The following is a 16,994-nucleotide window of genomic DNA, read 5'->3' on the forward strand; positions in this document are numbered from 1 at the left end:
GGCGCTGCCCTCGGTGGGGAGAAGAGACTAACGCGAGTTGACAGACAGGCAGTGGCCAGCAAGCCTTGGCTGCGTAAGGACGTTCCCGTCAGTAAAACAGCAGTAACTAAAAGCAGATCAGATATACGCATATGTACATATAAATGTACATACGTATGTCAATCCGTCGCGTACGCGTGTGAGGAGTAGCCAAATAGTGTGCCTGTGTGTGTGTGTCGTGTGTGCGTGGGTGATTTGTTGTTTTACTTTGATTTCATTTTTATTCCTTTTAAAAATCTACCTTGTTGTTCCGAGGAGAGGTTAAGGAGTTGTGTAGAAAACGAGGAAACCACACGGAGAAAAGTCACGCATCACGTCTCTTGCTCTCTGTCTTTCCCGCCCTGAGAGGAAAAAAATCGCGAGCATCGGGTTTCGGTAATTTCTGGCCCGTTGTTTCGTTCCCCCCTCCCCCTCCTCCTCCTCCTCATCCTCCTACTGCCGACCAGAGTCACTGCCAGCAGCTGAGCGAGCGAGTGCACGTCGCCTTTCTGTATGTCGCGCCGAGTGTCGTCGTCTATGTGTAGTTGTGCGATCGCGCGTGCGACGAGAAATATAACCTGATGTGAGTGAAACGCTGGATTTAAACCGCCTTTCAGTTTTCTGGAATAACCTAACCTGTATCTCGTTACTGGTAATTTCGTCCTTCGCCCGATCGAGACCGGAAAAATCGCAGAAGAGCGTAAGGTCGGTTCGTCGCTTTCTTTTCTTTTCTTTTTTCATTTCTTTTCTTTCGGGTTCGAACGAGGCTATTGTGTACGCCAGGAGAAACGGAAAAAGCTCTCTGTGAAGAGGAGAAGAAAAAGAAGAGAAAGAAGCGACAAGAGTAAACAAAGGAAGAGCAGGGTCATCGTCATTCGCAGAGTCGATTGTAATAAACGTGACAGTGTGACGTGACGACTGGAAAAGGTGAAGGAGAAGTTGAAGAAGTATTAAAAAAAAATTCGAACAAGTTTCGTTCTTATTCCGTGTGTGACGTGCCGCCAAAAATAAAAAGCCCAAACAACAAAAAGATAGTTCGTCAATGTTGAAGCGAAAAATCAGCGGCGGTTAAAAGTTTGTGATCTTCTGTTGTTTTTCTGTTCTTTGTGTGTGTGTTTCTTTTCTTCTTCTTTTTTTTTTTTCTTTTTAACGTTAACGCGACCGTGCAATACTACACAACATACAACTAATACCTAGGAGAGAGAAAAATAGTCGTCGGTTGAGCGAGAGAGGAAAAGAGGGATTATTTTTTGCCGCGTAAGAAATGTGGAGAAAAAAAAGTGAAAGACGAAACACCGAAAGGATCGGACAGCCGTAAATCAGCGAGTGTGTGTGTGTGTGTGTGTGTGCGTATAATATATGAGAGGCGGCGGTGAAAAAGAGCAAGTATAATAAAAGTTTGCTTCGAGACATCGGTTATATCGACGTATTATAGTAAATAATAAATAAAAAACCGTTCGCAAAACAGTTGAACGGTGAATTCTAAGCCGCAGTGTCGCGTTGCATCAAGGGTAATATACGTAGTGTTGTATGTGTGTCTGTGTCGTGCGTGCGTGTGTGTATGCTTAATTCAAAATAAAAATAATGCTGCGAAGAAACCGCGCGTAAGAAGATTGTTAAAACCGTAGTGTGAAGTTAGCCGCACGTTAACCGACTTCGAAAACAAAACAAAACAAAACAAAACACTAAAAGCGCGCGTCATCTCGCTTCGCTCTTGTTTGAATCAACTAGCAGCTACGCGACGGAGAGGGTGAAAGTGAAAATCATCAGACTGCGCCGCGCCGATATAGGAGAGACAGAGACAGAGACAGAGACAGAACTAATAGAAGGAAAAGTAGGCGAATAGAGAGAAAAAAAGAATCTGCTTTCAAGCATCTCGCGCGCGGTCTAGTCTAGTCGGACTCTTCGCCTAGGGGGGGCCTAGGTGGATTTTTGATGGCAGTGGTGGGGCCGAGCCGGCACTCGCGGGTGTCCATGAGCGTGTCGATGTCGCTTATGCAGGGGGGTGGGGCCGGGGCTACCGGCGGCGGCGGAGGCGGCGGGACGACCGGGACTCACCCGGGACAGGCGGTCCTCGCCGCGGCTGCGGCGGCTGCTGCCGTCGCCCAGGCCCCCCCGACTTATTACCACCCCGCCGCCCCCGCACCCCCACCTCCTCCACCTACTCAGGACCCAGTTCAGCCGGACAGACCCATCGGGTACGGGGCCTTCGGAGTCGTCTGGTGAGTCGATGATACGTGACTTGATGAGAAATGTGATCGATATCGATCGTTGTTGGTTTTTTTTTCTTTTTTTTTTTTTTTTTTTGTAGACATGTGGTTTTTTATATATATATGGTATTGTATTGGAGGGAGTTTGGTTGTCGTAACGATTCTTGTTGAGGAAAAATCGTTATTTCGCCATTTTGGAATTTGATGAAATTCAGTAAAGCGTAATGAAATAAAAAAAATACGCTCTCGTATTTCGATGTATTGATTCATTCGAAATCGTTGCAAAATTAAGAAAATAGTGTTTTTTTTTTTTATTTTACAATGATTTGTTACGATAACGTTACTAACTTCAAACCTAATATTTGTGTGATATATGTTGGATGTATTGGTTTTATTTAGGCGAGAAGTTTTCTCTATCTATCGGTATTGTATGTCGGACATTACACGTCAATTCGACTATGGGTCTGACCATCAATCTGTTGAATTAGGATACGGAAAATTTGAAGAAAATTGGAATGCTTCTTACGGTCGGAACAACAAATCAAAAAATTCTGGACAGAATCCAAGAGGGTGAGGATCAGATCCTAGTCGAATTGACGTGGAATGCCCTATATGTATGTATGTAACTGCGTCAGTACATGAAAAAAAGAATTCCTGAACTACACTTTTGCGTTACCGATGCCTTCGTCCACGATTAGAGAAAGAAAATGTACGCTTTCGACTAAACTACGAGATTGAGGTTATGAATCGTTACGATGACGTTACTATCGTCAACGTGATATACCGAAATAAGTACCGTTGTTTCGGTATGGAAATTTATCGGAATATCGATGAGATAACTCGAGGTGACCGAGTTTGGCGGGAAAATATTAGAAGCTGGACTAACCGGGTCGTATTTTATTATAAAAGACGTTTTTCAACGTACGTATTTCACTCGGTGTTGACTCAAAATCAGATCTCAAATAGAAATCGAATAACTTTTAACAAGTTTTTTTTTTTTAGCCTTTTTGGCTTCGTGTTACGTATTTTAGGTTAGCGGATCAGCTGCTAAGTCAGTTGCGACGCCATCTTGCTTTCGTCACGCTCTCGTCTACATTGGATCCCAATAATGAATATTGAAATATCGAATCCTGATGTGAGTAAATATAAGTAAATTTGAGGGTGCGCGTAGTACTTAGTATATACAATTTTTATGACCCCGAAAAAAATATTCTCGTCGTCTTCGAGTATTTCGATGTTGCGTTGTATCTTCTATTGTCAATCAGTTTGTGATAAATTTTTAACAATAAAGGATTCTCTAAATATTCTACAGAGTTTTACTCTGATCGAATACAACGATTTAAATGTTCAATTCGGATCGCATTATTCTATCAAATTCTTCAACGCCAAAAACATGTCACATTTGTCTGCAATTTCTTTCAAGACTAAGCTCATTTTATTTCTTTCAAATTTTACGAATTAAGATTTCTTTCAAGGATAATATTCTTTTTATATTCCATGAAAAAATCTTGTCGCAGTTAATTAAGTTTTATTCTGGATAAATTAATTGTAATTTGAAACTCCCAAACCTTTGTTTTTTTTAGTACTATTTTTGTTTTTTTCTTTCTTTCTTTTATTTATATTTATTCATTTGATTCGAAACACTTTTCAACCGGACGATCGTTTGCGGTTTGTTGTACATTATAAACTGGCGAACCGGAGTTAATCGAATTAAAATCAATTGCGACAAAGCATTAATCGAGCACCACACCCAATGCAGCAGTTGCAACATTCTATGAAATATATAATAAAATTTCATCCTATTTTGCGTATTACATATTATTGGCAGAATTTAATTTAAATAAATTATAAAAATTGGGAGAAATTTTTTTTTTTTTTTTTTTTTCCAAGAGAGAGCTCAAATGGCGTATATTTAGAGATACGCCATTTTGGCATTAGTAATGCGATAGATTTTTTTATTTTTTATTTCTGTTTACGTTGTCGCGTGTTTTCTTTCTCCTTATTATTATATTCCATTTTCTGAATCCACTTTCTCTTCATCATCATCATCATCATCATCATCATCATTTTCTTCTTCTTGGTCGTCTTATATTCTTAACGCCAGCGATGTTGTTGGTTGCCCTCCGGTTGCCCTCCGTGAGTTTAATGTGAATGCCCTGTGTCGATTTATCTCGCCCAAGATCGCTCTTTGTGCGTGAAAAACCTGCTTAGAATACTAATACGTGAGAGAGCTTCTCTCTCTCTCTCTCTCTCTCTCTCTCTCTCTCTTTCTTTCCTCTTCTTTCCACATCGTCCTGCACTTATATGCTCGCACAAACACACCGATTGTATAACAACGACGACGACGACGAGTTTCGGAGAGTTCCGTGTTATTTATTATCACGTCTTATGACGACGACGACGATGATGCTGCTGCTGCTGCTGCTTCTGCTGCTGCTGCATTCGTCGGATGCTGTGGACTCCTCCGTTGTCGCAGGTTATAAAAAAGTAGTCACGTATTATGCTTGTGTGTAGATGGAAAATTTTAATAAGTATTGTTTTACTGCGGAGTCGAAAATTTTTTAAGATCAGAAAGTAACAGGAGATTCGCGATATCGAGCCTTCAAAGACACTGAAGAAATTTGTAATTTCATAAGATTTAAAAAAAAAAGAAAGTCAAAAGTTTATAAAATCATGTATTTTATTGAATACCACATATAATTTTATACTACGATTTTCTTCATTTCGATCTTCTTCAAATTATCTATTATCTCAAATTCATGAGGATTAGATATAACAAATTTTTGCACTTTTCAATATCTCTATATATATTGAGACCATCAGATTTTCTTATGTATCCATATTTTTATCTACATCTGAATTCTTTTGCATGATTTTTATCGACGAATTCCCCCTTACTTCTTTTCTTTCCTTTCTTTGGTCTGTACCAAAATTATTGACAGATTTATTCGAATCGGAATATTGAGAAAAAAAAATTTTTCATTTCTGTCACAAATGAAAATGTATATCTAAGCGTTTTTGTTCGGAATTGCGTATTGAATGGAGCTGATATTCAGCCTAGATACTTGGGCTTTGAATTTTGGAGATAAGAGTTGGTTTTTTTTTTTTTTTTTTTTTCTAATGAAAATTGAGAAAAACACGATCGGGATCGATCGATCTTGAAAAAAAAATTACTACGCTTATAAAAAAAAACTGACTTTCAAACAGTCGAAAGGAAGAAATAAAAGTAAGATTAAAAATCAAGGAATTTCATGTCGTCGTATCGTTTTCATCGATCAATAAGCGAAGTTTCGATAATTAATTAGTCTTCAGTTTTCGCAAAAATAAAACGATAGATATTTTTTTTTTTTTTTTGTTTTATCGAAGTCGAAATATTTTCGACAAATTAATACTAAAAAATTTTGTGCCCGCGTAGAGTTGAGGAGGGCAATGATTCGACAGGAAATAAGAAAAGCACATGCACATGGATCAATGGGTTAAACGTCGTTAGTCGAATATTAGGCGTGGAATGCTGCACGTATACTCGATTCTCTTCTATATATATGCATATGCATATCGTGTTTGTTAAACGAATCTCTTTCTCTTTCTCTTTTTCCTCGGGGGCTGACTGATGTCCCCTACAACGAGACTCGATGACGTTGCTTGTTGGTTTAACTTATACCTATTGGTATATATATATATATATACACATTACTTTACCTACGTATATCGACTACAAGTGGCTCGAACTAACTCTGGGTTGCGTAAGCGACCTTCGAACATTATTACGTAGGTACGTGAGTTTTTCAAAATTATTTCAAGACACCCTAATGACGATGCGTAGGTGTAACTACTACCCTACTGACTCAGGAATGCACGAATTTTCGAAAATCTCATCATCCACTTTAGAATATTGAAATTTATCCGGCCAAGACCTACCCCGGGGCGGGGCGGGGGAGGGGGGGGGGGGGGGGGGGGGGGGGGGTAGAAACGAATAGATGTGAAGAGTGGCCAAAAGGATCTCAAAAACTGTAGAGTCGTTATCAAAGTAACAACAGAGTTTAACCATTTTTAACGTTCTAATTATAATAGTTCTTTTTTTTTTTTCAAATCAGCGACGTTATCAGCTCAACTTATTTGGAATCGCTATAAAATGGTTTATAAAATACTAGTAGTATTCGTTCGATTTCAATATACGGATGGCTTATTTTATTTAGTAGACTATTTGATTTCTGCAAATTTAGGAAATTTTATTGATATTGATTGCGATCAAGAAATCAACAAAGAAAAAAAAAAAAAAAAAAACGTAAATCTGCTGTTTCGGTGACTTTGAATTTCTGAATATTGATTTTCAGTTTTTTACACATTCTTGTAGCATAAAACGTTAAGTTTGATTTGCGATTAATTGTTTACTAAAATTCCTAGTGTAGTTCGTTCGAGAAAAAAGCTCAAACTTCATAAAAATTTGTACTAACCGTGGCCAAAAATCCTATTTTGTCTTTTTAATATCTGCATGAATGAAAGTTTTTTTTTGGAAAACCACCTGTTTACGGACTTAATCCTTATGGTAATGGTTTAAACCCTTCAAAACCTTAGAAGTGTGGCGAAAATTCGATTTTAGTGACACTTTTGTGTCAGAAAAAAAATGGATAGATTAATCTTATAATTTTAGGAATACGGTTTTTGAGGCCGCTGAATTCGAATCTGAAATCAGATTTCCTAACTTCGAAATAACTGATCCAATAATGGTGGATGCGAATTCGAAAAATAGTTCGATTCCGATAAGAATCAGTATCATAAAGTCTGGGGTAAACAACTCGAAAATTGCAACCGCAAAAATCTAAAGACGAAATTTTTCCTCGAAATCTAACTCCTTTTCCAACTCTCTGGCTCCATATTGGATCAGTCATTTTTAATTTTAGAAAATTGATTTGATATTCAAATTCATCAACCTCAAAAACTTCTTGATTATTACTTTCTTTGGAATCAAACTGTTTTTTGAATTTTCATCCACCATATTAGATCCACCATTTCGAATTTTGGAAATCTGTTTTGATATTCAAATTGATCGACCCCAAAAACCTCGTGATTCTTACTCCCATCGGAATCAAACTATTTTTCGAATTTGGATCCACCATATTGGATCCGCCATTTTGATTTTCGTAAATCCGATTTCAGATGCTGATTCAGTGACCTCAGAAAATTATGATTAACTAAACAACAGTCAGATCAATACAATAAAAACATGTCTCCTTTCGTTACTCTCTACATACGTGTCATAACACAAAAAATGGCGCGACTTTTTTTTCGCTCGTACGTTTGCCACTCACAGTCAAGGGTTTAATCTTGAACATTTGAAGTTCTATAAAAATCATATCTTCCTTCAGGCATCGATCTATCAGCGAATCGTGTCGTAATCGTCAATTTCGCACACAGCAAGGTTACAATTTTAAGAAGGGGCGTCGAGGCAACTTCCCGCGTCGACTGACGTATGTATCTATAGGCAGTGATTAGCTGCAGCGAGAAGGGCCTTCCCTTCCTTCCTACGTCGCTGTGGTGGCGTCGCCATGACAACGGACGGTGGTGACTCGGAAGATAAGTGAGTCGACGCTCCCGTCCGCCGGCGTCAGGTCGTCGGGTCGACGGAACGACGTCGCTGACGATGAGCATTCGTCGCAAGGCGTCTGCGCAAACAGAGAGAGAGAGAGAGAGAGAGAGAGATAGATACGTGCGAATCGGCGATAACTCCGGGGGCGGAGACCGAACGTTTAAGAGGATGCCGTAGTCCTTCCTTACCGACCGAGTGAAGTATAATTTATTTTCACTCTTACCTACGCTTACGCAACACTAATGCAAAAAATCTCCTTATTTCGGGGAAGAAGCTGGTATCGTTCGAGAATCACCTACTTTGACAACTTGTTGCGTAATTTACTATTTCGTTGATCTTCTTTCGTTATTTTCTTTGAAAAATTAGGATCTTTATAATATTCTCGGTTAAACTTATATATCGTGATAAAAGAAAAAAAAAAAAACGAAAAATATAGAAAGTTTATTAAGTCATCAATCATGATATATATATATATATATATATATAGTTTAACGTTTACTGCGGATAAATATTTTGCTTACAATAATGCTCGAGAATTAATGTAACCTATAATTATTAACTTGAGTCTATAACTACCGTGTAGATTGATAAGAAATAATTAAAGTTGTTAGACAAAAAGTAACTGCACTCTGGGTGTAACATATATATGTATAAAGTATAATCATGGCGCTTATTACTGTTATTAATGCAACAGCTGTAGAGATACTTGTGGTTATGTATTATACCTACTGCTGCACATATCTATCTATAGCGTTCGGATTGTGTAAACAGCTTTCAATCAATCCGCCGCCAATATGAGCGATTAACTTTGTAAGCTTTGTTATGTAATTACGTATTAGCCAAACGAATTTTTCGAGGACTTGAAGTTTGTTACAGTTTTATTAAATTCAAACATGCATTATATATAGTAAACATACACACTGTATAAATTTATCGGACTGTTCGATGAACTTGAAAGAGAACTTATGTACACACTTTTATTTTACAAGATATACTTGAAATTTTATTTCCAACCTCGATTTTCTTGAATTTTTCTAATTTATTCACGTTTTTACGTATTCAGATCCGGTTTTTTTTTTTTTTTTGCATTTTTTAGTTAATTTAGTAGTGAAAGAACATAAAAATACAGTTAAATTAGCATAATTATTTATAATATAAGACTTATAATTAAACAAACTGAAAAAAATGAGGTTTTCTTTTGTCGAAAAAATTCATTTTTGAAGAATCTGTCCATGGAACTAACTTGAAATTTAGTGAAAGTGGGTTTTTTGGGGTCGCTGATTACGAATTCGAACTCAGATTTTCAAAATTCAAAATGGCGGATTCAAGATGATGGCGAAAAATGTAATGAATTGTGGAATTTTACTGAAAATGATACGCAAGGGGGTTTTCGGGTCGCTGATCCGAACTCAGATTTTCAAAATTCAAAATGGCGGATTCAAGATAGCAGCGAAAAACTTGGGAAATTGGGGAATTTTTCAGAAAATGACAAGTAGAGCGGTTTTCGGGTCGCTGATCCGAACTCAGATTTTCAAATCTCAAAATTCCACATTTTCTAAATTTTTCGTCGCCATCTTGTATTTTGCAAATCTTATAGCGAATTCGTAATCAGTGACCCCAAAAATCAATAAAAAATGTATGCTTCAAAGGGTTAAATATTACGTAGAATTTTGATATTGTGGTTTAGGTCGTTTGTCTTAAAAAAGTTTGATTTATAAAATAGATTTTGGTATTTTTGAACATTCGATGTTGCGACACTTCTATTTTCTAATCTTTCAACACTCTTATTCCCCTCCTGCACTCGATACTTTTGTCCGTATCTGTCTTCGTCGTTCTGCCAACTAATCGCGAGTTCGCGTTTTGCGAGACGGAAGTTCGATAATTGCCTTGAATCGAGACGGAATTGTCCCCAACAGCCGCAGCAACGTTTATTAGAGGGTGGCGAAACGGGGGATCACGGAATACAGAGGGAACTGACTGTAACCTACATCCGCGTCATTTTATAGGTCTGACGCATCGTCCTACATGTCGTTAAACCCTGACTGATCGCATACATTTTTTCGAAATCAGACAGAAACTATAATTTGGTGATCATTTTTTGCCCAAATTCAAATTTTCGTCCTCCGTTCCCTTTTGAATATCCAGTGTGATTCACTTTGGTTTAAAAAAAATTGGACTCACGTCGAAAATCTTACGCGGAAGGAATTCAGATATTGATAATGAAGTAGAAACCAGAGTTTAGAAATAATTTTTTACTACAACCCCAATTTTGGTACTCCAAAAAGTGGAAAATCAAAAGCACCCTTAAGGCTTGGATATAAAATTAACACACTTGGTAGGGGTACAAACGTTAGAAGAACAAATATATTCTCTGATTATCTGTTAAAAGTTTGATACTTTACGTTTGAACGACATAATTTGACCAACCCTTGGTAAAAAAAATTCATCCCTTAAATATAAAGATGAATAGACGTAAATGAGGTTTAGTGTAATATTAGTGACCAAAGAAAAGAGTAGAAAGTTAGTAAAAAGTAACGAATAAAAATAATCGAATTCTTATATTATATACCTTGGAAATTGATATCATTAGGGGTGGTTTTCTGGCAATAAGAGTGTCCCAATATTCCGAAGAATAAATTCGGATAAAATTGGTACGAATTCACCGATTTCTCTATATATCCAGGACACACTTTCGTATAAATTATTTATCCGCACTCCCTCGGAAGGAAAAGTAAAGCTGAAATGCGAGAGGGATGGTTTGGCTGACGACCGAATTACCCCCTCCCCTAGGTTTTGAAATTTTTTAAAATTTATTAATTTTCTTTTTCTTTTGCTGCCTAAATATCGAGCTATTGATTTTTATTTTTTATCCCTTGTCAATGAAGTGAAAAAATATAATCGGCAGGGATGGTTTCCTTCTCTCTCAAAAGAAAAAGAAAAAAGAAAAAAGAAGGAAACAAAAAACGGCGAACCAAAACAAGTGTTAAAAAACGTTTGACGGATCTTTTTTTTTTTCCTTATTGTTTTTATTTTTAGGTTACAAAAAATTAAGCCTTGCAAACACGTATAAGCAACCGGAAGTGCAGGCCGATGCACCGGAAGTGTATATATTATACGGTGAGCCGGTCGATGCACATGCGTCGTTCGCAACGATATATATATATATGTATACACATAATATGTATGGGCGATTTTTTGAATGATTTTAATTTGACTTTTTTCCTTACATATATAGTCAAGTTCTCTTTTAATTTAGTTTAATTCAAACGAAGTTCGGTTTAATAAGAAAGAAAGAAAAAAAAAAAAAAAACAAACTACGAAAATTTCGTTAATTGCTTCAACAAAAGTATCGTTATTCTTTTTACTTTTCTTTTTCTTTTTTTGTTTTCACCGTGGAGTGAAATTTTGTCGTATTAATTTGTTTTTTTTTTCTCGCATTGCATTGCGGATTAAAATTTTCACGCATTTGAATCTGGTCATTTTTTCTCTTCTTATTCTTGGTTTTCGTGTAAAATTGAAACTAAACTTTTTAACAACGAATTGCAGATTTTTGTATTCAGTTTTGATAAACAGAATATTTACATTAAACTGGCTGTGCATTCAATATTGCATGTACATACATAGGCACGTACGACTGAGTGAATGAACTTGACGCTATTCGTACCAAATATGCATATTATTATTAATATTATATATAAAACAACTGTGTAAAATTTGATCACCTGCAGTTATTTTTTTTAAACAATTTCAAGGAGATTGTTAAAAGTAGCTATTTATATATATTCGTTTGACAATTGTTTATGAGACGTACAGTCGTGGTGAAAAATATGTCGAACAAATATTGTTGCTATAAACAAAAGAGTTTTGAAAAATGTAATCGAAGGTCATCAAGTGGAATTCAATAAAAAAAAAATAGAAAAATTTGTGTTCAAACGCCTAAATCGTTGGTTATCAATACATATCGGATTATCTGCGTTGACAAAATGGCAAAATATTGCATGCAAATATGCTCTAAAAAAGGTTCACGAACTTTTATTTGGATTATTGTTTATTTTTACTTAATCATGCTTGATCGTCAATGTTCTCACCGTCGATAGATGAAAAATGACTTGACCATAGTGTAGAGCGTAAAATTCTACATCGAATTATGTTCTCGTATGTCGGAATCGGAGTCGGATCAAGAAATTGGGAAAAAAGGAATTCTACTTATCGACGGGGAAGTTTGGTGAAACAAGTTCTTAGATAGGTTATGGGCGTACCCCTACCGCTTGGAAATTCTGCAGCGCATGCGCAATGCGAGCTTTATGCAAATGCGGATCCGCGTACCACGTGTCGTCGATGTTTAGCTTTTTTTTTTTTTTTTTTTTTTTTACACTTTCCTCCTGGTTTTTCGCCGCACGCTTCAAGGATTTGAGCTTGCAGGACTCTCGCGGCTCTCTTTTATTACAGCTGCTGCGACGGCAGGTGGACAGCCTCCAGAGACGCAGCTGTCCCTGTTTGCGGTGGCGCAACGCCGTCGACGTCGAAACTTCGATTCCTAGACCGATTTTTCTGAATTGATAAAAAATTTCTTCTCAGATTTAAAAGATAATTCAAAACTGTAGATCTATGATTTATGCACGATTAGAAAACAAAAATGTCCCAGCAGGTCCGCTAAAATTTTTTTTTGATTAATTTAAATATTTCTTAATTGTATTACTATACTGGAAAAAAAGACTGAAAATTATGAAATAAATGTTGATGTAATGATAATTTAAATGTTAAAATCACAAAAATGTGTGTTATATTGACCTACAGAAATGTAACAAATAACACAAATTTATGATGTGGACTAGCTGAGATATTATGTTTAGTTAAAATTTTCTAACAGTGTGGTGGATCAGAATAAAAAAATGTATAAAAAATAAATAAATAAATAAACAAATCACTTAATCTGTTTGAGATTTGCGCTGATTGCAATAATTCTAATAAGGATCTAATCTCGTTCGTTGGCACACGCATTTGACGATATGAACTTTTTCTTTAAGCATTCTGTTTTTATTCACTTACGCAGTTATACAATTTTTTTTCTCCATCAATCCTACTCCAGAGGTCAAACATCAACAAAGGACCTTAAATAACTTTTGAAAGAATAGATTTATCGTAAAATGACAGGAGACCTTTTTTGTAGAACGTTTAATTTCCTACAAAAACATGTTTGTGAATTTTCTGTACGACGCGTCGTTATCTAGTTATAAAAATCGCAAGGAGCAAGAAGAACCATTTTTGCCATGTTATTCTTATGGAAAGTAGAAAATCGCGATGAGGCACATCTAAATATCAATATTAAAATCTGAAATTTTTATGGTATTTCTTTTTCGTCATCTTGAACAATATTTTCAGTATACCATTAAAAAAAAAAACAGTCAATTTTTTTGATACAGTCTAACATATGTATATATATATATATATATATATATATATACGTTGTATACTACAGACGCCGAGAAGGGGACGTTGAATTTCAACTTCCGCTGCAGGGCTTAGTTACTACTCCTCTGAAATAGTCATGCGGCTTTCCAGTACGCCACGCACATCCATATTGCATAGATATTAGTTTATATGAACCGGTCTGCTCGCCTGCCATGCGCGATAATTCCTGCAGGACAAAAAGGGGGGGGGGGGGGGGGAGGGTGTGTTCACTTGTGCAGGGGTTAAGGACACTCGAAATCCCAATTTAGTTCCCGCCTCTTTATGGTTCTTGTTTCGAATTGTTTCGAAATGTGAATCGATCGGTTTGGATTTTTTCATCTTACTTCTCGTATTTTTGAAAAAATTCTTTTAAATATATATTGAAAAATCATTATATTTATCTATCATCTATTAATTTAATGAAATTAATATGAAATTATTACCTACTTTTCGTTCTATATTTATAGACTGTTTTATTTTAAAGGATACACTTTTATATTCGTCTTTAACGAAAGTAAGAAAAACGTGTTTTTGCACTGATCGTAAGAGAAAACTTCATCCAATCATATACACGCAATTATACTTCCGGACAACAGTAATGAATTTTTATTTTTCGTTTGTTTGTTTGGTTTTTTTTTTTTTTTTTTATTTATTTATTGTTAATTTTTAATTTTTTTACACGCACACTTTCAACTGTTTTTTCTTCCCTCGTTACGATAATAATCGCTTACGATTACTAAACTTTTTGAACGTCATTGCGGTTGTGTATTTAATTGCGAGCAGCGGAGAGATTAGTACAAGGGCAGCGTTATATATACATATATAATATATATATGCTTTAACGCAAGACGTAACTTTGGTGCAGCTCATGCGTATAATGATTACATTATAGTTTGCGGGAGAAAGAAACAATTTATTCTTGTTCAAAGTTGATTACTTATACTTATAATGTGAATGACACAAAAAAAAAAAAAAATTCTTTGATAATTTCTAAAGCAAAGAAAAAGGATTTTTTTTTTTTTTTTTTCTACTATTTACATACGTCAAGTCTAATAATTGTGAGAATTGCGGGAAAATTAAATTCTTTCTCCCTTCAGAGAAGTTTTTCTATTTTCGTCTCGAGTTTTTTTTTTTTGTCGGCGCTTGGAAAATTTTCAATACGTGAAAGATGAGCGTTTTAACGTCTGAAAATTTGTATAAAAATCTATATAATTTTTTATGGAAATAATTTTCAATTCTTTTTTACGTTGCAACGAAATATTTTTTTTTTTTTTTATCGAATTTCAATCTGAAATTAATATCAAATCGCCGAAGGAAATGACACGAGGAGAATTGCCTCCGTACAACGTTAAGGAGGTTTTCGAAAATATCTGAAAAAATAGAACTCTGAAAGTTTTTAGGTTCGATGAAAAAAAAGAAGTTAAGAAACGTTCATTCAAATTTAACATGATGAGGGTTGTAAACCTTAGCCGAGTTGACACGGAATGCCATATACATATCTCTTCGTTTTAGCTATTCTCTTGGCATTTCTTTTCACTCTTTTTTGTGAAACTTTTACTTTTTATACACGTTCTTATTACATAGAATACAAACTCGTGTATTGTAACTTGTTACTTTTTTTTTTTTTTTTTTTTTTTTTTTCTATTCACGTTATTTAATTAAATTAAAGATTTCGTCTCTGGACTCTCTTCGCGTCACGATGTCTGACAATGAGCTGTCGTCAATTAATTCGTTAGTTAAATCAATCCCTCGTGGGGTCGAGTATGTTAATTTGGAAAATGAAACCTTTTCCACCATTTACGTCAAACCGATTTATAACACGTGTTAAAAGTTTCAACGACTGCTACTCGAAATGAATTTAACGTGTATTTTCGTCATTAAATATTGTGATGAAAAATGCTGCAAGGATATCGGTTAAGAATAAAAAAAACAAAAAAAAAAAAAAAAAACAATCATGATATTTCATTACAAGAAAATGAAACTATATATACGTTTGGAGGGAGCAAATTGCATGTTGCATTTTTTTTCGCACCCTTCTCTCTCTCTCTCTCTCTCTCTCTCTCTCTCTCTCTCTCTCTCTCTCTCTTTTTATTACGCGTACCTTTCGATGCTGATAGTTTCTAGCCGTTAAAACCTGTAAATTGCGCCTCTCAACGACGTGTTTGATTTAGTGCAAAAACATGCGCAAAAAATTAACTGACGAAATAAGTAAATTGGCATGCAATGGCTGCGAGAGTTATATAATAATAATAATAATGAGAAGAAGGAAAGAAAAGAATCGGCAATTATTATTAAAAATAACAACAATAACAATAACAATAATAATAATTGAAAGCTGTATTTTGTACGAGCGGGGAAAAGTTGTTGAAATTTTCGAAAAAATTAGAATAAATAAAACACACGAGCTAAATATCTGGTTATATAAATGAGATTTATATTATGTTATTTATTTTCTTTTTTTTAATTTTATCGATATATGTATTCCATTTGGAGAAATGGATGAGCTTGGGGATAAAATTTTTTTTTAAGTATAATTATTCTAACATCTGAGCGTGAAAATGATTGCACAAGACTTGGATTGAATTTTCTCTTCCTTATGAATTTTATTTCTTTTTTTTTTTTGCCGAAATTTATTCCAGAAAACGTCGTCCGATAATTTTTGAAAATATCGGAGGAATAATTTTTTTCCATCGTTAAATAGAGGAACAAGTTTTTTGGGTTGGTTAAGAATTTTTTAAGTCTTTTTTTTTTTACACATGTTTTATGTATGATTGTTATTTTTCAAGTAGTTTACATTTCATTCATGAATAATCGTAACTTATACGAAAATACTATCCGATTTTTTTTTCCAATTTGATTTCATATTCAAATAAGTAAACTTTGATCCTGTACATAGAATAATAAACAAAATCTTTATTTATTATTAATCAAGTTTGCTTATGTCTTTTTTACGTTGATAAATAATAATCGGTTGGCAAGAATTTTGATTTCTGGGTTCTAGATGTCAAGTTTTGATTTTTTTTTTCGACGTTACTGGCGAAAGAATAAATAGTTTTATCATTTTTCAAGATTTCAAGAGAAATTACCGGTTTTCCGAATCATGTTAAATTGCAAATGAAAATTAAACGAAACTTCAGTTTCGTATTAAGAAATTTTTTTTTTTTTTTTTCTACAAAAGTAATTTAAACGCGATAGTTTGTTTAATTATGTTATATCCGAATAAATGTTTGAAGAAAATTCGTCATTTTTCTTAAAATTCGAAATCTTTTTCTCTGGTTTTTGACAAAAGTAAACAAAATTTTTTATTACATTTATTACTAAAGTTTAAATCGAATTCGTTACTCGAGAGACAAGGTAATCGTAAAATACAATTTACTTACGCTTTTCCTTGATACAAGATAATTGTAAGAGAAATATATGTGATGAATTTATTAATAAAAAAAAAATATCGAAGTGAAGCCGTTGCCTCATTCTTTTGCGTGATCGATTACGACGGTATAATTTATGTATAATACATACATATATATATATATATATCCGTGGCTTATATAACCACGGATTTATGGTCAAGGGAAGAAATAAATTGCTCTCTCTTTTTTTTTTTTTTTTTTCTTATTCTTTGTGTTTTTTATGCGTATATTCTTGTCTTTTTTTTTATCATTCTCTTTCGATTTTCTTATCAAACTTCGCCGAACAAGACGGGATTAGATGGCTGAGTGGCTTCAGGA

The 16,994-nt window shown here is 34.8% G+C and overlaps 1 protein-coding gene across 3 annotated transcripts in view; it reads left to right on the top strand.

The window, feature by feature from the left end:
* Positions 1 to 1,659: 1,659 nt before the first annotated feature.
* Positions 1,660 to 16,994, top strand: part of LOC124410256 (serine/threonine-protein kinase NLK) — a 125,305-nt gene continuing 109,970 nt past the window's right edge. Inside the window, exon 1 of one of the 3 annotated variants that reach the window (XR_006929586.1) lies at positions 1,660 to 2,240. Coding sequence is in view for 1 of the 3 variants with exons in the window: in XM_046888482.1 (XP_046744438.1) it covers positions 1,954 to 2,240 (287 nt within the window). In the remaining 2 variants the exon portion in view is untranslated. The remainder of the gene's footprint in view (positions 2,241 to 16,994) is intronic. The other 2 variants (XM_046888482.1, XR_006929587.1) reach the window with 2 other exon arrangements.

The sequence above is a fragment of the Diprion similis genome, chromosome 9 (assembly GCF_021155765.1).
Source record: "Diprion similis isolate iyDipSimi1 chromosome 9, iyDipSimi1.1, whole genome shotgun sequence".
NCBI lineage: Eukaryota > Metazoa > Arthropoda > Insecta > Hymenoptera > Diprionidae > Diprion > Diprion similis.